The sequence below is a fragment of the Paracoccidioides brasiliensis genome (assembly GCF_000150735.1).
Source record: "Paracoccidioides brasiliensis Pb18 unplaced genomic scaffold supercont2.12, whole genome shotgun sequence".
NCBI classification, from domain to species: Eukaryota; Fungi; Ascomycota; class Eurotiomycetes; order Onygenales; family Ajellomycetaceae; genus Paracoccidioides; species Paracoccidioides brasiliensis.
This window is the reverse complement of record NW_011371369.1, coordinates 365,140-388,876: the sequence shown is the minus strand read 5'-3', so window position 1 is coordinate 388,876 and position 23,737 is coordinate 365,140. Positions and strand designations below refer to the sequence as shown.

At 48.2% G+C, this 23,737-nt stretch overlaps 7 protein-coding genes across 7 annotated transcripts; 4 read left to right on the top strand and 3 right to left on the bottom strand.

Moving 5' to 3' along the window:
* Positions 1-126: 126 nt before the first annotated feature.
* On the bottom strand, positions 127-2,475 carry PADG_07695 (citrin; the record flags this gene model as incomplete). Its single annotated transcript, XM_010764705.1, has 4 exons — positions 127-668; positions 745-907; positions 999-2,198; positions 2,287-2,475. The coding sequence occupies 4 exons, from the start codon at positions 2,473-2,475 to the stop codon at positions 127-129; spliced, it is 2,094 nt and encodes a 697-aa protein (XP_010763007.1).
* A 4,169-nt stretch (positions 2,476-6,644) lies between these two features.
* On the top strand, positions 6,645-7,058 carry PADG_12338 (uncharacterized protein; the record flags this gene model as incomplete). Its single annotated transcript, XM_010764878.1, has 1 exon — positions 6,645-7,058. One exon carries the CDS (start codon positions 6,645-6,647, stop codon positions 7,056-7,058), a length of 414 nt encoding a protein of 137 aa, XP_010763180.1.
* A 1,190-nt stretch (positions 7,059-8,248) lies between these two features.
* PADG_12337 (uncharacterized protein) lies at positions 8,249-9,843 on the top strand (the record flags this gene model as incomplete). Its single annotated transcript, XM_010764877.1, has 2 exons — positions 8,249-8,358; positions 8,445-9,843. 2 exons carry the CDS (start codon positions 8,249-8,251, stop codon positions 9,841-9,843), a joined length of 1,509 nt encoding a protein of 502 aa, XP_010763179.1.
* A 534-nt stretch (positions 9,844-10,377) lies between these two features.
* On the bottom strand, positions 10,378-11,189 carry PADG_07692 (uncharacterized protein; the record flags this gene model as incomplete). The annotated part of the gene is made up of 2 exons (XM_010764704.1): positions 10,378-10,518; positions 10,641-11,189. The coding sequence occupies 2 exons, from the start codon at positions 11,187-11,189 to the stop codon at positions 10,378-10,380; spliced, it is 690 nt and encodes a 229-aa protein (XP_010763006.1).
* Positions 11,190-15,935: 4,746 nt separating this feature from the next.
* Positions 15,936-16,749, bottom strand: PADG_07691 (uncharacterized protein; the record flags this gene model as incomplete). The annotated part of the gene is made up of 5 exons (XM_010764807.1): positions 15,936-16,030; positions 16,095-16,166; positions 16,269-16,292; positions 16,380-16,648; positions 16,727-16,749. 5 exons carry the CDS (start codon positions 16,747-16,749, stop codon positions 15,936-15,938), a joined length of 483 nt encoding a protein of 160 aa, XP_010763109.1.
* Positions 16,750-17,271: 522 nt separating this feature from the next.
* PADG_07690 (uncharacterized protein) lies at positions 17,272-20,777 on the top strand (the record flags this gene model as incomplete). The annotated part of the gene is made up of 2 exons (XM_010764806.1): positions 17,272-19,688; positions 19,760-20,777. The coding sequence occupies 2 exons, from the start codon at positions 17,272-17,274 to the stop codon at positions 20,775-20,777; spliced, it is 3,435 nt and encodes a 1,144-aa protein (XP_010763108.1).
* Positions 20,778-21,933: 1,156 nt separating this feature from the next.
* Positions 21,934-23,056, top strand: PADG_07689 (uncharacterized protein; the record flags this gene model as incomplete). Its single annotated transcript, XM_010764805.1, has 4 exons — positions 21,934-21,967; positions 22,032-22,137; positions 22,205-22,566; positions 22,641-23,056. The coding sequence occupies 4 exons, from the start codon at positions 21,934-21,936 to the stop codon at positions 23,054-23,056; spliced, it is 918 nt and encodes a 305-aa protein (XP_010763107.1).
* Positions 23,057-23,737: the final 681 nt, after the last annotated feature.

Below are 23,737 nucleotides of genomic sequence, written 5' to 3'. Positions count from 1 at the left end.
AGCAGCAAACACGCTTGCTACTCGCAGACAATCATGAAGCTCGAAAAAACAAAAACATAGCGGAGGCACAGAGACCAGAGAGAGAACATTGGAGCCGTATGCGGGTATGTATATGCTCGTCTGCACTCACGCACCACCAGACAAGCCCGCGCCCCGGGGGAACTTGATCTTCCCAAAATTCTCATCAAGATCCAAAATAAGCTTCAACGCATTTCTCGACCGTATATACGGCAAAGGCGCGGTGGCCCGCTGACCCAACCCGGGCTCCACACTTCCAATAGTCGTCCTAGCCTCCTCCCCATGCCTGCTTCCAGGAAGCGGAAGCCATTTCTGCAGAACCTCATAGGAGGCCAGCGTGAAGCCGAACTGCGGTGATGAGCGGAGGATACGTGCAGGGCCCCCCTTGAAGAAGGCGCGGAACCCTTCTTCTTTCATGATTGTGCTGGCGCAGTGGCTGAGGGAGGTGTATTTCGTCTCGCCCTTGCGGGCTTCTACTTGTAGTCTTGTCTTGATGACGTCGCAGGGTGTTGTGAGGTAGGCTGCCGGCATGCCTGCAATGGCGCCGGCGGTTAGCAGATGGAGGACGCTGAGTTTTTTGGTTGGCGATTCGCCGAAGAAGTCGGATTTCAGGTGCGCGTAGGTTGGGAAGTAGATGGCGGAGAAGGGGACTGGGCGACATATTCGTCAGAGTGCATTTTCTATGTGATGTACAGTTGTTCAGTGGAAATGCAATGAATGGCTTACCATCGCGAAGCAAACAGGCGCTGGCTCCTTTGTACAATCCCATCAACCCCAGATTCTTGACGATCCACATGGCTGATCGACGTGGTGCACCCTCAACGCTCTTGGCGATCTCCCCCTGAACTTGTAACCGGATCTTCACAATCTCAAGGGGGTTTGTGAAAACCTTATGGATGGAATTAGCATCGACGAAGAACCGTTTAAGAAACAACATATATATATATATTGGTGAGTCTGCGAGTGCGCGCTTGACATACCACTTGACATCCACCAGCCATACCACCCGCAAAAATCTCCCAGGGCAACGCAACCTTACCCGTCTTGTCCGTCGCCGACCCACGAACCAGGTCATTGACCGTAAGCTTGATAGCTTTTTCAGGGGCAACACCAATCAGTTGCGGTATGACACCGGAATAAAGTCCCAGAATACCTTCGTTCCGAATGACCTTCCTCGCGCAATCGAGAGAATTCCTATACAACTTCTCACCAACACGAGCACTTCTTTGATTCTGCATTCTTGTCTTAACGAGATCGATGGGATAGACCATAAAGGCGCCGAAGGCACCTGCAATGCTGCCCAGGCCGAAATGATGCACCGATTCCAGGATGCTTTGCACCACCTGCTTTGATTTCGTAGCTGCTTTATCTGCTGCTTGCGAAACGCCTTGGATGGCCGCCTCGCCAAGCGCGGTGGTAGTGTGCCACGACGCATCAACAACTTTGGCAAAGTCGTTTAACGAGAGTTTCCCGGACGGTGCATCAAGGCCCGCAAAGTGGAAGAGAATATCAGCTTCCATGGGTGTGAAGAGGGAAAAGCGCGTGACGCGCGCAGCCTCGTTGAGGAAATCGGAACGGGAGATTTTGCCATCTGCGCTCTTGCTGATGGCGCTACGGATGATAAAATCGATCATGTCCATTTCTCTAATTATATTCTGAAAGGCGCGAACGTTGGCATACGAGATCTTACTCCCCTCGCTGATGGTGCATAGGGAAGGGAGGTTTTCTAGCAAATGGTCAGAGAGTTTGTGTTTGGCAGTCTTCAATATGATACGCTGGAAATCTTCGGGCTCTATGTAGCCATCACCATCCCGGTCGAAAAGGTGAAATGCTTGTCGTATTCGCTCGCCCTGAAGGCCACGAAGCATCTGGGCGAATTGGGGGTATGTCATGTCATGTTTCTTCTTCTTCCGTCCCGTGTACAGCGATGCCCATTCGGAGTTCCAGTCAAAAGGAATGGTGTCGTCCCCCTTGGTCAGGTTGTAAAACTTCTGGAATGCATCGTATTTGACAGTCCCTGTTCCCTCCACGTCAAACAAACGAAAGGCAATCTCATATTCAGCATCGGGTTTGGCAATCAGGGTCTCAAAGGCGATCCAGTCTTGGAGATTGACCTTTCCCGTCCTCCGTCGATCCGCGACTCTGAATAGGATACCATATTGTTCGCGTTTAATTTTGTGCTAAAGAAGTAAGCAAAAGGGTTAGAAGGGCGATCCGCTGGTAGTTGCCAATGAGATCCATGGATGACTCATAGAAGGGGAAACTCACATAGTCCTCATGTGCTGGAGCAACGGCATTGATGAAATCCTCCTCATTCATGTACCGCTCTCCGGTTTCACTGTCTGTCCTGGCATGACGCTGGAAATGCGGCTTGATCTGACTGGTCACGGCCAGGCCAGAGTCAGTAGCGAAGGCCACAGCAACTGAATCCCTTACACTCTCCTTAATACCAGCCATGATAAAAGATAGGGCGGGTTTGACAAAACCGCAACGACACGGCTGCTACTAAGCTAAGCTATCCAAGTGAGCGCGGAATTCGCATATATCGCGAAACAAAAAAATAAATATAAATAAAAATATATATATATATATATATATAAAAATATATATAAAAAACGACCGGATTCTCCACGATCCCAAAGCCACGACTCCAAGGGACGTAACGAAGGCTAGACTGGCAATATGAAGAATATGGAGCTGTCCAGAGAGGGGATAAATATTAACGGAAGAAGAGAAGAAGCAGCAGCAGCAGCAGCAGCAGCAGCAGCCTAAGAAGGGATTAAAAAAAATTTTACCAAAATAGAAACACAAAGAGAAAAATTCAAGACAAAAAATCACCGGCAAATATTCATAATAATAACAATGATATGCACAAGTGAATGTGAGTGTGCCGTGATGATAAGAAAGAAAGAAAGAGATCGAGATTGAGTGAAAGGGGGAACGAGAGAGCGAGAGAGCGAGAGAGCAAAAAGCCGGTGAAGCGGTTTTCTGGCAGTTGGAAGTGGAGAGCGGATGCAAGTTGTCTGGTTTTGCTGGATACGCAAATTAATTAATTAATTATTTTTTTTTTTTTCTGCCCTTGGCGGTCTGCGGCCAATAATAGCCGACGGCCGAAGTCAGGTGCGATTCTGCGGCAATTCTGCCGGTGACGACCGCCGCTGACTGAGGCCGATCGGGAGCAGAGTCTTGGCGCAACCATTTTGCGTTCAGGCAGAACATGAACAATGTGGTTGGTCCTTTGGCGGGGTGCCTGAGACCTTTGGGGCGGCGCCTAGTTGGAACCCGCATCTCCCAAGGTTGCCTCTCCCCCGGCCATCCCGCGGAACGGCGAAAGCGGGTGCAGCAGAACACGGGACAGCACGATCAATGTACGCGGCAATGTGGAGAGAAAGAGAAACTTGTGAGCGATGCGTTGGGCCGGGCCATTCAACATCGTTGTTGTTGTTCCCGTTGCCGCAATTGTGCCCAGGGGGGGTGGGGCCTTTGGTCGATGGAAAGCGGGTAACTGGACTAACTAGCTGTGTACCTAACTTTGGAACAAACAGAACAGTGATCAGGAACCCAGTCAGCTTCAACGATTGCACGTTTCAGGGCATAAACTTTGGTTCCGGCAAAAAGCTTCACGGTACCCTACGAGGTTTCTATTATTGGTTTCGGGGGCCCGGTTCTCGTTAATTTGTGCGTTGCTGATATTTTGTTGCAATAATAATGACATTGAGAATTTGAATGGAAATCCACACTCTCTTTTCCACCAGATCAGGATTGGATCCTTGTTGCGCCGTTATCGGGATGGCATAAGCAGCACAAAGCACAAGCAGATCTCTGATCCCTCGTTATTTTTCTGATTTATTTATCATAAGTTTATGCATGTGGTTGACATTTTCGATATAATTTTTTTTTTGTTAATTTTTTAATTTTTAATTTTTAATTTTTTTTTTTAATTTTTAATTTAATTTATTTATATCCCCAGATGCTCCCTGTTTGGTTTTAAAGATTTGTCCTAGCGATGGGCTTCTGGTGTTTATACCCATTTAGCCCCTCTACATTCCAAACGAATCTATCTAATCTGACGCCTGCCTGCGACACGCAGGTAGGCAAACCCCCAACATGCGTTGATCGGAGAAAAGTCCGAAACTCGGCATGCTGCCTGTGTCCCCTAGCTTGTTCCCGCAGGATAAGTGGTGACATATATACATATATATATATATAGTTATATCTCCGCCGTCCCAAGTTACCAGATCCGAAACGTTCCTAGATTCGGAATCGGATCCATGTGTTGTCTATATGGGATGGATAGGGCGGTTGATGTTTCGCTTAACTTTCCGGAATGATAACCCGAATGTAGGTTTGGGCTTCCTTCCTTCTTTTTGATTTTGTTTTGCAGCTGAGAATGATAAAGACTCAGAGCATATGGGATGGGAGAATTGGGATCTTCTCCTAGGAACTTCCTTTTGGAAAGGGGATATAGAGAAGGATTTCTACGAATCCAACCACTGGGAAAGTATATTGCTCTATTTAGTTTAGCGTCAGGGCACCAAACTTATCGCAGGTTTGGTTCCAAGTGCAATAAATAATATTAGTATTTAACATTGATTTATTTGTATCTTTCTATTATCCCATTAAATTTTATTCCACTTACCGCATCTGTTATATCATAGAAGTGATGGTCATCGATCCCCATCTGCGCCCTGGCAAACAGTGTTGTTACAATGAATAGGGTTCATCATTACATTGTCATTAGTTGTAGAGAACTGGAAATATACAGGAGAAATTTGCTGCAGTGCCTCCCAGGATATAAAGCCTGCTTCCCCCGGGCCCTTATGGCTCGCCAATCCGCAACCGCAGTCTTTCAAGTATAGTCTTTTACTCTTATTGGGAGCTAGGAAGAAATGAGCAATTCGATCCTCTGCCTGAATCACAGGTTCTGGTGTGATGGTGATAAATGGCCTGACATGAACTACGTTCTGTGGGGAAGGTTTTGGGGGGGAGCGGTGTAAGGAAACGCTCCATCCAAGGTAGCTTCACGCAGGGATTCCCATGTGAGAAAAATTGATATTTCGCCTCCCATTATCGTCGAGAACCATGCAAATAGACTCCGTGGAAAAATTTTAGCTATTGATGCCTCTTTGCTCCTCAAGGATAAGGCTTAAAATGCTGGATAGATAGGCGGTGGTGGCACGGCATGTGGGGAAGATGCATAATCGCATTTTTTGGCCTCAGAAGTAAGTAACTACATGTTCTGTATGTACATACATACCATGTTCTCTTTCGTGCTGGTCATGTAGCGTCCCTAAGATCCTGAAATCAATGAGGGGTGGGAGATCCCAATTCAATTGAACCAACATCGCGATATCTCCCCCCGGCAATGTTTATATTGTCACCTTGATCCATGCAAGTCAAGAAAGACCGTGCATCGGGCATCCAGGGCCCGGTGATATCAATCCCACTAAGGTCCTGGGATTTGTAGCGGGGCAGCTGGGTGGTTACCCAGCCATGCAAACCACCCGGCTCTTCAATGACCATCCCCCGCAGAGGGTTGAGCAAATAATTGGATGGTGGTTGGGAAGCCATCAGATGAAGAGATGAGACGAGCAACTTCAGCTTGTCTGTGAAATAGCACACACTACACAGCTAGTTGACACCGAATCATTCATCTCTAGACCGTTTTTTTTTCATACATTTTGTGGTTCTTGGCTTCATTCTTTCCCGCACCTGCTCATTTAGTTCGTGCTGGCTGTATGTTGGCCCATCAAGGCTGTTCCAGAATATAAGGCTGGATAGAGGGGAAATCTCGCATCTGTCATCACCAACCCACCACAATGAAGAACGCTGGAAGGTTTGTGCCACAGCAACGGCAGAGATTGGGTGATGCATTCTGATGATGGTTAAGAGTGGTTAGTGGACGAGTGCAGAGAGATGTGATGTCGACGTGCGGGCGTGCGTTGGGTTGGGCGCTTCCCCCCGCTATTGAGTGGCCCATAAGAGCGGTCAATTGGCCAAGATCGGAGGTGTCCGAGTTGCTTGTTCAAGGTTTTCAAGGATTTGGGAGTGGCCAGCGATCGACCAACCACCGCATTTTGCCTCCCCCTTCTGTCCTTTGCCCGGCATCCTGGACACCCCGAGTCCCTGAACCCCCCCCCCACCTTAGCATTATATAGCCGCTGATGTTTCCTCCTCTCTCCCGCCAACTTTGGATTTCCTCGCTTTCTTCTGCAGTCTCCGGTTTCGATTTCAACTCTTCTTTTCTCTCTTTCACTCACACACTCTCTCACTCACTCTCTCTCTCTCCCTTCTCTTCGCTTTTTATTCCCTCCCCCCAATATTCCTAATCTTTTTATTCTAATTTGCACTGATTGGCTGGCCCCAATCATCTCGCGTTCTAAATATTTATTTTTATCCTCCATTAATGCTCATCTTTATGCGCTCTGATACATCATCGAACCTCCCAGTTTATTTTCAGTAACAGCTTCGCTGTCTTGACTCTATTCTCTTGTGGCAAGCAAACCTCCAAATCGGCCCATACTATCTGAAGAAGAGCCATCATATATTACTATATCCATCCCCGACTCTATTAACAATAATCTTACTATCAACATCAAAAGCTTTCACCCACATTAAAAATAAATATGTATGCTGCTCGTGCCGCTAAGCCTAAGCTCTCTCTGAGCATTGCTGCCACCACTACCTCGAACACATCCCGCCCGGTTCTATCCCTCAAGTCCCCAGTTGCCATGTCCATGCCTCGGACACCACTCTCTCCGTCTCCTCTGAGTCCAACTGCCCGCAATACCAAGCTCAACCAGCGCGGGTTTTCCTCTATGTCACAGCAACCAACCTTGGCATATGCAAACCCTACCTCCTCAAGAGGCATCCTCAAGAAGTCCAACAGCTCGTCATGCAGCGGTGCTTCCTCCAAGAGAATCCAGTTCAACGTCGAGCCCACCGTCCACTGTGTCACTCCCATCGAGAACACGGATGACTATTACGGTGGCTATGTGAAGATGACAAGAGACGAACGACGATGGATGCTCCGTTCTTAAATGAAATCCCAATCGAATACCGCGATTTGTAAAAACTATACATGAATGATTCTACTGTGTATCATCCATCTGAGGTTTATTTTATTTCCCCGATGGAGAACAATCCGATCTTCCCACTATTTCTGCCTTCAGTGTTTGTCTTATGTCTAACCTATGACGCTGGGGGAGGAATGCATGCTCGGATGTAACCCTCACGCTTTTTAAGACTCCTTCGCTCGATTCAAAAACCAAAAAGCAACCCGTAATTGTACTCGATAACTCTTTCAACTGAGCAACCAACTGAGCAACTGATGCAGAATACTACTACAGGATTCGCGTCCGGGGGAGAGGTGTTTGGGGTTTACTTTGTTTGATAGACCGTGGGTGTGTGCATTAGGGGAGTCGGGGAATGCAGTACAGCTACAATTTTATGACCAAAAAGGGGGAACTATAAAAAAAAAAATATGGCCATGCAGATTTTTCGGATATGAACTTTATACGCCCAGTTTAACGACTTTATATGATTCTTTTATTTTAAATAATAAGTTTTCAATGTTTCCTTTTAAACACGGTGCTCTTAATCCTTGGAATCTGTCTCTTCACTTTCAATTTCTCTCTCTCTCCCTGCATGTATGTAGGCCGTTGGCAATGCCTATTTAAATACTCAGAAACCAACTGGTCTTGGTTCTGATATTAGCAGTTCCGCAGTTCTGCAGTTCTGCAATTCTTTCCTGTCCGTGTGCCCTTCTCCCCTGGATCCTCGGACGTAAGAATCAACAAGACGGATGCTCTCGATTTCCCGAGTCGCACTTTATATACATTCCATTCCGATAGAAAACTCACGTGATCAGCTCGTTTCTGTGGCCTTTATGCAACCGTAGAACGTTGGGATTGAAACCAAACCTGGTAGTTTAGCTCTCAGGAAACGGTTAAAACAGACAGACTATCACAAAACTTTACGGGTTTGATAATAATCGATGACTTTTGGTGTGGTTGCGTAGGCCTTGGGCTAAATACTAACTACCCATGTGTATGAACCTGTTCTGCCCGAGGATTGGTTCCTGCGGCCCAGACCTAAAATTTTTGGGGCGAACAAGCCATTGTGCTCTGGTCGATTGATTAAGATACTTGTACCTGGGTTAACTCGAGACCACCGCTGTTTTCTTCTTGCCTACGGCTTTTGTAGTCCATCCCCTCTCGCTGCACAGTCAATGTTTTCAACCCGACAGGCACTGCGTGGACTATGCTGTCATCGTTTTTGGCCTCAAAACCCAATCTCTGGCCAGCGACATCTGCTCACTCTCGCTATCGAATCTTCATGGTATGTTACATGGGTATAGTCCCTTGAACCATTGGACTGCCAGGGGTCGTTTTGCTAATATGCCTTTTGTGATGGATCAAATTTAGCGATGATACTTCAGTGGCCATTATCGAGAAGCATGGCGTCTCGTCACCATCGCGTTCATCCATCCTTTTTTTGGAAAACATAACCGCCGATTCCAGGAAATATCAGGGAATCCACCCCGCCGTGGCACTAGATTCTCACCAGGCAAACACGGCAAAGCTGGTCAATAAAGCTCTAGCACATCTCCCTCTAGCTCAATTTCCAAGCGCAAACGATGTAGGGCGCGTAATCTGCCTTCCTTCATCCGCGACTGATGGAATCACGCCGCACTTACGTAGAAAGCCGGACTTTATCTCAGTGACAAGAGGTCCGGGTATGCGGTCGAATCTATCTGTTGGATTGGATACGGCAAAGGGCCTTTCGGTAGCCTGGCAGGTTCCAATCGTGGGTGTGCACCACATGCAAGCCCATCTTCTCACACCCAGATTGGCAGCTTCTCTCCAACAGCAACAACTGCAGAGCAGCGAGAACAGCTCCGCATTCAGGAACAGTCCAAGCTTCCCGTTCATGTCAATTCTTGTCTCAGGTGGTCACACCCTGCTTGTGCACTCCAAGTCGATTGTGGATCATGAGATTCTCGCTTCCACGTCTGACAGTGCGATTGGAGATGCTCTCGATAAAACTGCTAGAATGCTGCTGCCGCAGTCATTCTTGGCAAAGTCAACTACTACAATGTATGGCAAAATGCTGGAGGAGTTTGCATTCCCCAATGGCCCGAGCGATTACGCTGACTATCGACCTCCGGCAACACGAGGGGAGGAACTCGTCAAGCTGAAGAGTGAACGGTGGGGGTGGTCATTCGGCATGCCGTTTGCAGAAAACAGACGGATGGAGTTTAGCTTTTCCGGGGTTACGACGCGGGCTCGGGATATTTACTTGAACAGAAGGAAGCAGTGGGAGGCTGCTGGTAATAGCGGGGAGGGGTTCATGTCGAATGACGAACGAATCGAATTTGCCCGTGCCTTCATGACGGTTTGCTTCGGTCATTTGGCGTCTCGAACAATCATTGCTCTGCAGGAGTTGCGTCGACAGCAGCAACAGCAACAGCAACAGCAACAGCAACAGGAAAGAGAAAATCAAAGCCCACCAGCTGAGGATATCCAGTCGCTTATCATTAGTGGCGGGGTTGGCGCAAATCAGTTTTTGAAGAAATTATTCCGCTCGTATCTCGATATTCGCGGATTTCCGCATGTCGATGTCATTGCCCCTCCGCCTTACCTTTGCACCGACAATGCCGCAATGATAGGATGGGCTGGAATTGAAATGTTTGAAGCCGGATGGCGATCTGATCTTCGATGTCGGCCCCTACGAAAGTGGACACTTGATGCCCGGGCTGGGGATGGTGGGATATTGGGCCCGGATGATTGGCTAAACATCAGCTCACTTGCAGAGAAACCATGACGGGGGATGCATTCAGAATAAAATATGGTATTATGAATCCCCCTTTTTCCCCCTGTTTATTGCCCTTTGGCTCCAACTGAAATGACACTGAGGAGTAGAAAACTGTAACAGAAAGTTGAGGAAAGAAGAAGAAATAGAAGACGAAGAAAATTACATCAAGGAACCACAAACATAAACATGCAAATTAGAACAGGAAGTCATCCAAGCATACAACAGAAGGAAAAGGAAGGGTGCTATGAAAAGAACATGAATGCAATGATAACGCCCACCTCTCACGCATACTCCTTTGTCATGACCCTCATATGTTATTTTATCTTGGACAGCAGAGCAGCTCCATGATAGTTCCACATATATGCATTATGCCTAAAGTGATAACCCAATTAAGGAAACTGTTTAAACAAATGGCAGACCCGATGCAAAGTTTATTAAGATGATTTAAGAAAGAAAAATCGTCACGGATAGGAATCCCTTCAAACTATCCTCACATGGCCTATCCGATTTACCTCGTTGCAGTACAGTCAATTGACGTAACCTTCAGCGGATAAGGTTAGGGATTCGAAGCTTTTCTTCGTCATGACTCTCATGACTTCCGCGACTCTCGTTATCGGAGCTTAGTCTCCTAATCGAGCTGTGTGTTGGCATGGGAAGGAGGTTTCTCTGGCCGCGTGTCAGACACTATTGGATACCAGAATTAGTGTTGCTCTTAGGCCTCTCTTTGTCGAGTTACAACACGGAAAGGTAGCTGAAGTGAACAGTGTGGTTGTCCCAAGGAGTAGGAAGATAAGGGATGACCTTACAATCTTTTCTACATCTTCCCAGTTTTCTCCCGCCGCCTCCGCTAGCGGCCGCCAAATATCCCGCCGCATTTGGTGATAGTGCCTTGTGACCTTCTCGACACGCTCATCTTCCCACTCGGAACCCCGACGCTTTGCAACGAGTCGTTCATGCCTCTTTCGACACGCGTTGGGACTCTTCGAATGGAAATTTTCCTTTTGGATCTGACTCCAGCCGTGGCCTAGCGCACGAGCGGACATGAGAACCTTATCGTCATGCGGCGACCATGGAACCGATGGGCTGCTAGATGCGGAGGGAGTGGTGGGGGATAGAGGTGCTGCGCAGTCTTGCACGACCCGACGATCGAACATGGAGAAACGTGGTGGCGGCATGGAGCTGGGGGAAGTTTGATGATGTTCCCACGCTGGCGGCGGGCGACGTGCTGTCGCTCCCACTGCCGCAGCAGGTGTTCGCGATGGGTTCGTTTTGGTGTTCGACATCATCGGTCTCGTTTTTGGGTCAGGGTAGGGTCTGGATCTTTTGGATCCTCGCAGGGATGTCTGTTTCGGCATTTCAGTTTGTATAACGCGCACCTAAAGGAAATGCAGAGAATCCGTGGCTTCAACTTCGGGGACGGGCGAGGGGACTGCCAGTGTACACGCTCCGAGGGAATGTCGGTGTCAAACAGGTCGTGGAACAGTGGTCGACAATGTATTTATACATGAACAAAAATAGAACGATGATCTCTCGACTCTGCTCAGATCCGGCGAATGTGTATTTTTTTGTCCCGATGGGAGGGAGAGGAGATAGCGGGTATTGAGGAAGGGGAGAAGAGGTATGCTTTGGGTAAAATAAACGACTGGTGGCACAGGAGATATATATTGTGAGGATGCGCCAAAAAAAAAAAAAAAGCAAGTGGAGGCCAGAGAAAATAATGACAAGGAAACGAACAAGAGACTAAACAGACAGACTGTTCAGCCCACTTGAAAGGCCTATAGAGGAATCCTAACAGCGTTCGCAGATCTAAGCAGTGATGAGCAACAGCCGTGCTTTCCCTGGTGCCTGTCTGCGGCTTTCTGTGTCTTTTTCTCTCTTATATTTTCCTTTCTTTCCTTGTTGAGTGTCTGGATTGGTTGTGGAATGTATGCATGTGTGGGTGTGTGGGTGTGTCCGTGCGAGTGGCCTCCGGGATACTTATGAGATCCTAGCAAGGCTGTCTCACAGGCATGTACCATCCACCAAATCTCTGGAAACAATAAAAGATGGGGAAAAACAAGAAACAAAACACGAAACAAATTTTGAAAAAGGAAAATAAAAGGCAAATACTAACCTTTTGAGAGAATCAGATAAACAGCAACTTTGACCTGGATATAGGCGCCTTTGCCCCAGCCTTTCTTGGCCTTGTTCTCTTCTCTCCCTTTATTTTGTTGTTCCGTTTCGTTTTAGGAGGGGGTCCCACGCAGGGTGATGTTTCGGCGCACGATAAACAACCGCAAACACCGGAGAGGGAATGAGGGAGAGGGGAGTGGACAGGAGGGCGCAGGATTGGTATGTGGTATGCGATACCTGCACGATTACACGATATGCGGGGAGAGCGATAAATACAAGACCCTTGGATGGAACGAGGCCAACGGAGGAAACGGACAATTAAATAATTATGCTAAAAAAAAATGATAGGTAGGTAGTTCTCGGGGGATATGTGTAATCCGTTTCGGCGTACCAAAATCCAGGGGGGAGTAAAAAGAAACAAAATAATATAAAAAATTTAAAATATACCAAGGAAGCCAATGCAGCACAAGATTCGAAACATAGGAGAACATGCGAGAGGGCGGAGTGTATAAAAAAGGGGAGGGAGGGAGGGAGTGGGGTGAGCGAGGGAATGAGTGGAAAGCAATGCCCATATAACAATCCTAGTGGGTAACAAAGCTACATGGGAAGGGGGCACAGGGCTGCGGTTCTTATATGAACTCACATTGCAGGTAGGAGAAATTGAGCTTTTTGGATTTTTGATGATCTATTCTACGACCCGGGGGGGGGGGGGGGGGGGTTTAGACAACTCATCGGCGCAAATCAAATATCCTTGGAAGAATGAAACGGTTGGTAAACGGTTTTGGTCCGTTCCTCTGGTAGAAGCTGTGGAATTTATCACCGAACCATGGAACTGCAGTTTTACGATTCATTCTCTTCTTTCTTTTCCCATCTGGCTTTGCATTTTTCTTTTTTGAAATTTTGTTTACTCCCCTTCCCCTCCCTCTCATCCCCGTAAGTCTATTTTGAGGCCAGTTTGGGGTCATTGGGTGGTTATGGGTGGTTGTACCAGAGAGCGCTTCGGGGGAGGGAGAGATGGAGATATATCGTTACAGAAAACTAGACAGGTTAACTACGCGGTAACGGACCGGTCCGTGCTAGAGCGGGTAAGGAGTGGGAAGGTCGGTCAGTCCTGGGCCAGATTCCAGAGACAGGGGTGAACAGAGGCAAGGAATGACGCAGGGGTTGACCAGCATTGTGTCATGGGGAGCTGGGAATAGAGTGGGTAGATAGAAGCGCTGAGGGAGGGGAGGGGGCCCGCTCTGCTTCTACAAACTAATAGGCAGACAGGGCGTTTAGAAACCGATGGCGGTGGTCTTGATGGTGGCCTGCCCTCGGTCGTCTCCACTTCTCGAGAACAGAGAGGAAATTCATTGGATCATGGTGATTGGGGGAGAGGCCGCTGGAGGCTGCAGAGCGGCGGCTCCGTTTAAAGCAACGCGGGCTCGAATTGGGGGACATATGATGGGAGCGCTTAAATTCTTGTTGAGGGATCAACTAGATTTAGGGGCTAGTTGCTATAGATATTTAATAGCTATCCCTGTCTTTTGCCCCTTTGTGTGCGAAAATACGGATATCGTCCTTTTTGTCCTCTGTATGATTCTTTAAATAGATCTGGAGGGGGAAGCGTTTAAATTTACTCCAGTTCAAGATCAAAGAGCATAGAGACGACCTCTCTGCAGATATGCATGGGAAAAGTTCCCGCACAGCGTGTGTTGTTTCCGTGCAAGGATCTTCGTGGGCGTTTAACTAGAACCCGCACGCGACGTCCTTTGGCTTCTAAATATACCCGGGTAGAAGGGTAGTTACAGGGTGTTTCCCCGGATAGGTAAAAAGAGGAGATGATCTTTTCTGTCAGTCACCGTGCACTGCCGTGGAGGGGGGCCAGATGGAAGACGGTGACCTTGTATCCCGGACCTGACGGGCACAGCGCAAGATTGATGTTGAAGGCTTCAAGAGTTTTACCATGCGCACTTGGGTAACTACGACATGGCTATGGGGAATAATGGGACCGAGGGGAGAGGGGCGCCAAAGGGGGCGGGCCCCCTGGCTCAGTTGCAGCGATGGTAACGTAAAATGGACCGTATTTTCTTTTTCACTTTCGCTCTCAAAGTCTGGATCGTTGGAAAACCACTTGATGGGGAGTATTGTTTTGTTGCTTGTGCTTGGGGCAAGCTGTTGACAATTTTCCTGCGACGTGTGCAAGAGTGTATTCTCGTCTTTTCGCAGGAGGCCTGAGCTTCCTCCATTTTATCCTTCATCTCTCTTGTTTCAGGATCCCTGATTAATTAGGTCAATATACTATTTCCTTGTGTTGGATTTTCGCTTAGGCTTTGGCCTTGTCCAGTTAAGGTTCCAGCAACTTGACCCGAAGGTGACTCGCTGTTCTTTGATCTTTCTTTGGTCTCCATCCAAACCACAGGTTCCAGGCTGGTCGTTGTCAAGGGATTTAAGTTGCCGCACGGCCCGTGGAGTTCCACCTCGGCCGCCCAATGGAGTGCGACTTTAGCCGCCGGCGTCGATTAGCTGGATTATCCTGGGGCATGCGACAGTCCATCGTGGGCGCCGTTTCAGGATAACAATAAGGATGTCCTTTTGCATTTTGCGAGGATACATGCACCCTCTTTGAGGCTTTTGTCACTTTTGAGAATTTTTTATTTTGATTTTCATTTCGTTTCATTTCATTTCAATTTTTTTTTTTTTTTGGAAAATAATCTATTGGAGGCATGGTATTGGAGATTGAATTTTGCTTTCTCGATTTGCCAGCGCGGCTATCTCAGCCCCGTGGAACCGTCCGCTCTCCATGGATGTAGGGTCAGACAGTGAAACTGGGCATTTTCCTTTTCGTCGCACGGAGTCCATCATGTCTGCTTTGTAACCTTTTATGCGGTGATAATCTGGTCCCGAGATATTAATAGATTTCTTATGTTGTTCGATTGAAGCGTATATCCATTAATAGACTCACAATGATTGGTTCCTCCCTGGGTTCTCTGGAGACGATCTTCACCACTCTGACAGCAGTTGTCTATTTACGGGCGCTAAGCCTGCAAAATGAGATTTTTGTTGCCAGAATTTGAGGTCTTGTTGGAGTTCCGGCCGCGTAGTTGACCGATGACAAGTAGTTTAGTGTTTTACGATTTGAGTGTTGGGCGAGCTTTTTAAGTTTACTTTGTCATAGCGATTAAAATTAATACACAGTATTCCACCCTTAGCCCCAACATCGTGCATTTGCTAATCAAAAGCATGTGTTCGATGGTGATGTTTACATATTCTGGTGATGGTGGAAAAGAAAAACCCCATGTGTATTGAGAGTGATGTTTATCAAAAGTAAAGTTGGAAGAAAGTGCCACACATACTGTGTAAATTGATTAACGAGTTACGGTCTATGAAATGTAGTGCATAACATGCAGTGCATAATCCATATTTTGAATAGATCAATGTGGACTTAAAAATTGGAAACTATGTTGGTTTTAGGAACGGTTATGAATATAAGAACCGATAGCGATTTGCATGCATGTATTCAATCAGGGATTCAGGTTCAGTTCATTGGTGATACAGTGCCCGGGTGCTATGGCTGCATGGCACATGCTGGAGTTTGAGCTGAACCATGTAATGTGCGCGCAAGGGCCGTGCCACTGCCGGGAGGCGACACGCCAGAGTTAATGAAAAATGCAATGGACACTGCAACATGGCCGGTCGTTTCCGTGCTTTATTTTAAAAATAAAAGGAAGGAAACATTGCAGCCCATCTTCACCTTGAGCAACGTGCGACTGATGGTACCCGGTAGCCTGATCAAGTGGGAAAGAGAGACATAGCGGAAACCACCAAACGAGTTTTGACGCCACATTGACTGTAATTGAGGCACCTGAAAAACTTTTGTTTGTTCAACTGGGCATATCAGACTAACCGCTATCCGTGAAGCTTAGTAAGAAATCTGACCACTCCTAGCGAAATGAACGAAATAGAGCCACAGATGGCGCAGAAGGAACCGTTTAGTCCAAGAACTATCATCAGCCGCCCGCAGCGTTGTTACCACCCTGCCGTAAGGCTGACACTTGCTTTCGAAGCTCGAGGAAGAAATCCTTGCCATTAGTCATACAGTTTGCTATTCTTTATCAGAAACGGGCCTCATTATCATTGTAATCGTCAGTGGAAGGGATGGAACGTACGTCTCGCACCCCAGGGGCCACTTGCCCGGGAATTATTCGCATCCTTGCCGACGGGTTTATAAACGAACGGTGCTGGTCAAATTAAACGTAATGAGCTTTGTCCTATACGGACGGAGTGAAACAGGAATATAGATTTCCTTTTGTCTGGGAAAGAGAGAAAGGAGAAAATCACACCTCGCGAGCCGACACTTTGACATCCTATAAGATTGTGAGTAAATTCCAGCCCACATAAATATCCCCAATATTTCAGGGATTGTATAAGACACGGAAAAAAAAAGGAGATACCTTGTTTGAGCGCGTCTTTCGACTCCGCAGCGTTGAAGAATCTTACGGGGACATGCTGTTCCTGAGGAGGTCCCTCAGGCCCCGCAGCTCCCCCAGGGCCCCCATGCGGCGGGCCCCAGGAATTAGTCGCATTTGCATGGTTGCCATAGCCCCGGTGCACGTGGCGGTCATGTTGATGGGAGCCCATCGACCGGTCACGCATGTTTCCGCCCTGGTGTCGCTGTCCGGACTGGCGATTCTGGTCAAACCCCCGTCCGCCGCCTCTCCACCTGGCAGGAAAGCTTTTCTGTTAACAAACCCAGATTCCCGTGAAATTCGTAAAGGGAAACAGATGTACGTATACATACCGATCATCACCTGCACCGCTCATTGTGGCACTGCAGCTCGTTGAGAGAATGCGTCTGTCAGCCCTTGGAGATGCAGAGTCTCAGCCAGGAGCAAACAATCGGCTTGTTTATAAACTTAGATATCTAGTTAACTAACTAGGGGCAGGTTTCGGACCTTATTATGTAACCCACGACGAGCTGTTGACGGTGCCAAGAAGTCAGGTGGTGGATGTAACCGGAAAAGGGAAAGTCGGCCCTGAGACGGCAATAACTTCGTGGAACCCAAACCAACGTCGATGAGCAGATGAACATAAATAACTACTACGGCAAACAACCCTTGGATGCAGCATCAAAGGCTGCAGAACTCGTCGTAGCTTGGGCGTCGATATCTTCTTAATGCCTAGATCCTCCAGCTCTGACGGCGGGTTGGTATTTGTGTGCTGAGTTATGAGCTTTTCACCCACCACTTTCACCCGCTCCTTTGCAACAAAACCACGGCAACCCTAATTTCAGATTTCAAAAAGGCAAATTCTGCTGGTAATTTTCCCAAGCCAGCTATCACTAGAATGGCACTATTGTCTGCCTCGAAGCGGAGATCGTCTAATCCCAGGACTCCCCGCCCTCAACCAAAATCCCTCAAAGCTACCGAAGGCGTGAACCAATCGACAAAGAGCGAGCCTCCTCCGAAAAAAAGGCGGTATATCCCGGGTGGACCCGGGGGTGGAGGAAGATATGTTGAAGTTGATGGGACTGCAACACCTGCTAGAACAATAACGGATGCAGTTTCTCCGAACCACACCGCTCCTCGAGTTCGATCTGTCCGTGAACCCTCTAATAATAATAATATCATGCGACGGGCAGCCCAGCCTACCACTCCCCCGGCCTCTACTCGCCCCAGGCGCCAGAAGAACCAGAGCCGAAGGTTCAGCTCTGCTGCTGCAGCTGCACTTGCGGTCGCACAGGGTGATGGCTACAAACCTAGAGAGGAGAGAGGATGGGAGGAATTCCACCCAGACCTTGATATTGATGCGAAAATCGCCGTTTTTAGCTCTGATGAAGTTGATGGAATCAAACCAAGCTCTACCCTACCCAATGGCACCACGACCAACGGAACTGATGAAAGTTGGAACAACAGTACTCTCAAGCCATTGACGAATGGATCAACTCCTGTAAAACGACGACCAGGGCGACCTCGACTAAGTGAGAGTTTGCTGATCGATCTCGGAACCCCTACTGCACTTAAAATTGTTCCCCCTCCCGGACCTAATCCCCGCGAGAGACTTACCCTTCCAAAACCGTCATTTGTTCTTAAGGATCCTTTTCTTCCTTTCGAACGAAAGGGTGTTGGACAGCAAAACTATGTTGACCGCACCATGGCGAGTGTTGGCTATCAGGAAAGTGATATTTTCCTGCGCCATGAGCGGCGATTGATCCGTATGGCGGAGGGTGCGGCAGAAGGAGATCTGGATTTAAGCCCGCAGCCTGTCGTTGATGGCGACGTCAATGCTGCTCTTGGAAATATTGGTGTTGGCAGGGTTGAGTACGACATGGATGAACAGGACGCAAAATGGCTCGAAACATATAACGCACAAAGGAGGGAAGAGCAGTTTGAACCCATAAAACCTGCTGTTTTCGAGATTACCATGACGAAAATCGAAAAGGAATGGCATGCCCTAGAAAAGCGAATACCAAAGCCAAACCCCAAACCACCGCAAACGCAACGCCCTCGTTCCAGCTCTGCTGCTGCCGTCAATGGAGAACATGCTAGTTCCGGTGAAGAACAGGATAGCAAGTGTGCAGTATGCGATGACGGTGACTGCGAGAATTCCAACGCGATAGTCTTCTGCGATGGATGCGATCTCGCCGTTCACCAAGAATGCTATGGCGTCCCTTATATTCCCGAAGGCCAATGGCTCTGCCGGAAATGCCAACTTATTGGCCGGGGATCCCCATCGTGCATCTTCTGCCCAAATACAGAAGGCGCATTTAAGCAAACTAACACCTCAAAGTGGTCACACTTACTTTGTGCAGTTTGGATCCCTGAAGTTTCGATCGGGAACTTATCGTTAATGGAGCCTGTAAACGAGGTTGAGAAAGTCCCCCGAAATCGTTGGAAACTTACATGCTATATCTGCCGGCAGAAAATGGGAGCATGCATCCAATGTAGCAACAAAAACTGTTTTGTTGCGTTCCACGTTACGTGCGCGAGACGTGCTCGTCTATATTTGAAAATGAAATTAATCCCGGGAGCTCCGGCGGTCATGGAATCGAACGGACTAAAAGCTTTTTGCGACAAGCATGTCCCGCCGGATTGGAGGAGAGAGCACAACACGGACGCTGCAACAGCTGAGGCCTTGGAATATTATCGCAATACGATGCAGGGCCGAAGATGGGGCGACAGTCAAGCAGCGGCGTTGGCCCTAGGTCCAGAGTCTCAGGCCGGAATGGATCCTGCTGAAGATGATAACAGAGCAATTAACCAACGGATTACTCTTACTGTTGGCGGAAACAAACGCAAACGCGCAACTGCCCCGAAGACGATTTGGAAGCTCCCGTCTGGTGCGCCGGTCATCCCCCAAATCGTGTTGAACAATGTCATCGCGTCTCTACAACGTTTTACCGTCCGGCAAAGAAAGCAATATGCCGAAGACGCCTGCAAGTATTGGACGTTAAAACGAGAATCCCGTCGGGGAGCAGCTTTGCTTAAAAGACTCCAGCTGCAGCTGGAAACTTTCTCGTCAATGGAAATGACCAGACGCAACTTTGCGGGCATGGGAGTTGCGGGTGCTGTTCGACTACAGCGACGGATAGGGTTTGCCGATAAGCTCTACTTAGATCTTGATAGGGTTAGGATGCTGTGCGATGAGGTGAAGAAACGAGAACGGGAAAAGCTGAAGGACGCGGAGATTCTACGAAGTATTATTGATTTGGTGTATTTTCCGATCCCCCCCATGCTCTGGCCAATACTTGACAAGGCATTTGCGTACGTATTTGCTGCTTCAGCCCTAAAAAAAGAAAATTTTTTGTTGTTGCTACTAACAACTTAACAAATAGGCTTGATGGGAAAGGTATTTTTCGCCGCGGTCTGCTATCCATCCGCTCAAAACTGGTGCAACGGGTCTACACATCCGTCTCATCCTTTTCTCGCGATCTTGCCAACGTTTTCACGTCTGAAATTGGAGTAGAATCTGTAGGCGATACAGCCGAGCTGCAGATGCAGATCAGTGGACGGGCGCCAGAGCTTAGCTTGGAGCAGCGGGAAAAGAGAAAGCTTGCAAAGCGGATCATCAAGGCGATACAGCCTGCTTTGGAAGATTCGCTTAAGAAGGAGAGCGAGTTGAATGGAAAGCCGTTTGAGAAGGAGCTGAAGGATTTGGATGTCCTGTTGGAAAGCAGTGTTCTTTCGCGGAGGGCCTCGCTTGTAGCTTCGTCCGGTGAAGCAACACACGACCTTGGGGGGCCAGTGCAGCGCCCCTTGGTAAATGGGATAAAAAATGATGTTGAGGATGATCGGAAGGAGGTATCTGAGGTCGATGCGACGCTTCTTGTTCAACAACTCGCCACGATAGACAACGCTGAGCATACCAACGGAGACAACGATATCACGATGGTCGATGTGAACGGAGAAATGGACGATGGACACCATGACACCAAGGAAGCGTCAGTTTCGAAAAGCAGTGTTACTCCTGCAGCAGATCTAACAGCCAATTCCCCAAGCACTCCATCTATGGAAGGGCAAGCTAGGCACGAACACTCCGCCCCCCCATCTCATGAAATCCAAATGGCAAACTTGGCATCGCCCTCAGATACACAGGAAAGCAAAAACCTACCGCCTCTATCTCAGGGCGGTATTCAGTGGTATATGCAACCGTTCGATCCAGTCAGGGACCACTATATACGAGGAGAGATGGACTGGTCGGGAGATCTAAGAGAGAGACGCAAGGCTCCTCACGAAATGCCCGAGGCCGACTTTCGGCTTCGGTCGGGGAAAAGCCCCTCGAATTTGTTCCGGACCACCCTAATGGGGTGGTGGCGCTTGGAACAGAAGCGCTTTTGGCGGGGGCCCCTTTGAATTTCACTCCCTGGGGCCCTTTGAACCGAAAACCCCCAAGCCGCGGAGACGGTGGAGGGGGTTTAAGTGAAGGAAAGAGGGGGGGGGGGGGGGGGGGTGGAAAGGGATCTTATTGGAACACAACTGGTTTTGCTCTTTTACCTCTGACTTCTACAACGTGTTATATCTTCTCTTTCTTTCTCTTCTTCTTTGTCCTCGGTACTACAGTTTTGTTCACCTTACATTTTGTTTCACATACCCACAGATTACAACTATTTTACGGCGCGTGGATGATGGATAGATTGCGGCAACTGTTATTACATAAGAGAGGCTAGTTATCGGATTTTAGTCCATCAGATCGGGGAGGGATTTACCTCGGTACAAGAACCGGACTCTAGGAAATTTAGAGTGTATTATTTTGGAGCCAATCCTGTAGTTATCTTCCTAAAAGAATTGGAATCCACCCCGTAGAACTACTGCAGAAAAGATCCGATTAAATGGAGATAACTGAATTATTTCCTTCTGTGGTCATAGACTCCACTGCCAGGTCCACCACCCAGCTTTATGAAGTTCCCTGCTCCAGTCCCACCTTGGCTATGTAAGTCTTCGTTTTTGCTTCTGGTGCATCGTAGTATTTATTTAGCTACGCAGACGTTTTGTGTTTTTTTTTGCTCCTTTGCTTTTTGTATGAGGTGTTTTTTGCCGAGCGTCATTGCTCTTTTGGGACTGGAATCACGGGGCTTTTTGTAGCCCGGGCTAGTTTTAATTAGGCCAAGCGCGGCTCCCTATCGCCGCCATCAACGCTAGTATTTTGTTCCTTTGTCTTCTGGACAACTCTTCTTTTTCATCTTCCTCACAACCCTCCAACTCCTCCCACCCAACCTCACCTTCGGCCTCGCCCTCAATCAACACACCACTACTGCCATCAGTGCGGACTACCTTGCTCTGACCTTTGTTATCCTTTAGAATACCGTGTCTCTTTTCCGTTTTCTTCTTAGGAGGTTATTTTCTTTTGCGTTTCAATACTCTCTCTCTCTCTCTCTCTCTCTGCCCTTGACAGACACCCAAGCTGTGCAACCTTGGTGGAATTCGGTCCCATCCATCTCGACGACTTTCTCCCGCTTAACTTGCTCTGTGTCTTGTCGTCCCTAAATCTCCCTGCGAGTTAATGGCTACCATGGAGTACGAGGCTGAAAATGGTCGCTTTGACGGTACGTATCGGTGCACGCGGATTCTTGGAAGGGCTGATGGGCTAACTTCTATTGTACTCCTAAGACGAAGCTAGATTTGATCGCGACCGCAGCGCCTCTCCCAGAGGCAATGCGAGAGGGGGAGCTCGAAACCGAAGCGTGTCTCCAAGCAATGGCCGTGGCGAGATGCGGTGAGCTCTAGCATGACTGATGTTTTTGACGGCTCTGGAAGGAACCTCCATCTAATTAGTGATATAGCGTATCCCAAAACGATAGGGCGATGAAAGGAAATGACGACGATGAGGGAAGTGTCAACACTGGCTCGAATCTTTTCGTTACAGGCATTCACCCACGCCTTACCGAATCGGACGTATCACGTCTTTTCGAGAAATATGGCGATGTGGAAAATTGTTCCATCATGCTTGACCCCCACACAAAGGAGTCGCGTGGTTTTGGCTTCGTGAAGATGGTCACCGCAGAGCAGGCAGACGCTGCAAAGGAAGGCCTTCAAGGCGAAGTTATTGAGGGGAGAACTCTCAGTATCGAGAAGGCACGTCGTGGCCGTCCACGAACGCCAACTCCAGGAAAATATTTTGGTCCACCCAAACGTGGAACTTCTTGTATGTGTGATTGTTGCAAACCTTCCCCCGTACCGTGCTTGGCAAAGATAGCATTGAACCAACCTGTAACATAGTTGCCCGTGGCCCACCCCGTGGCGGCCGTTATGATCGTTACGATGATCGTCGAGGAGGGTACGGTGGTGGTGGACGTCGGCAGGATGACAGTTATCGCCACGGTCGTTATGATTCGTACAACGAACGTAGTCGGGACTATGGTCGCCGCGAGTTCCGCGACGAGCCCTCATATCGCGGCATCGATCGCTACGCGACCTCAGGACGCGAAGATAGATATGAACGTCGTGGTGGCGGTGGTGCTGCTGACGACCGTCGTGGGGATGATCGCCGTGCATACTATGATCGCGATGATGCTCGTGCACATCACTCTGCCGCGTTTGGTGAAGGCGCACCGCCTCCTCGTGAATCTCGTGAGCCGTATGGTGGGCGTTCGTACGAAGGCCGTGGTGGCGATGTCAGATATGCTTCGAGATAGGTAGGTGTAAGGGACTAAGAAGACTTTCAGTTCGCGAGCTGGCCCCACCGCCATCGATCGTGTTCCTGACTGCTTGCTTGTTCCTCGGCGGTCTTTCTTTCTCCTTTGTATTTTTCTATTCCTTTTTTTCCTTCCTGTATTCGACGAATGGTTTTAGTCACTACTCTCAGTTGAGGGTAAAACTCGACAGTTACGGCGGCGCTTCTATATTTTATCTCCCAGAAAAGTCAACCCTTCGCTCATGCATGGTTTGTCGGCGAATTCAGAAAGCTTTCGTGCAACCTCTGCGACTGGCATCAACTCCAGACTTCCCTGGAGTTGAGACCTGTCTGTCTGGTTGTAATTTTTCCCTTTAATTATCGTACGGATATCGGAAATTGGCGACGGATGAAAGAAAAAAAAAAGAAAAAAAAAAAAAAGAACAAAAAGAAAACAAATGTCTACCTACCTGTAATACCCTCGGTTTTTCTTGTGGTCAGCACTCTACTTCAATTTCAGCTATGGTCGTTATCGCTAGTCAACTTTATTCGCCGTATCGCGTCTCTTCAGCTTCGGTTCACGACTATCCCAAGTTCGCCTTAAGAGGAGAAAGTGATACCAACTCAAAATTCCAAATTGCCTCACAAAATTGCTTTCCGTTCCGCGTCTCAGAAAACAAAAACTTCTTGGAGTCCGGCACAA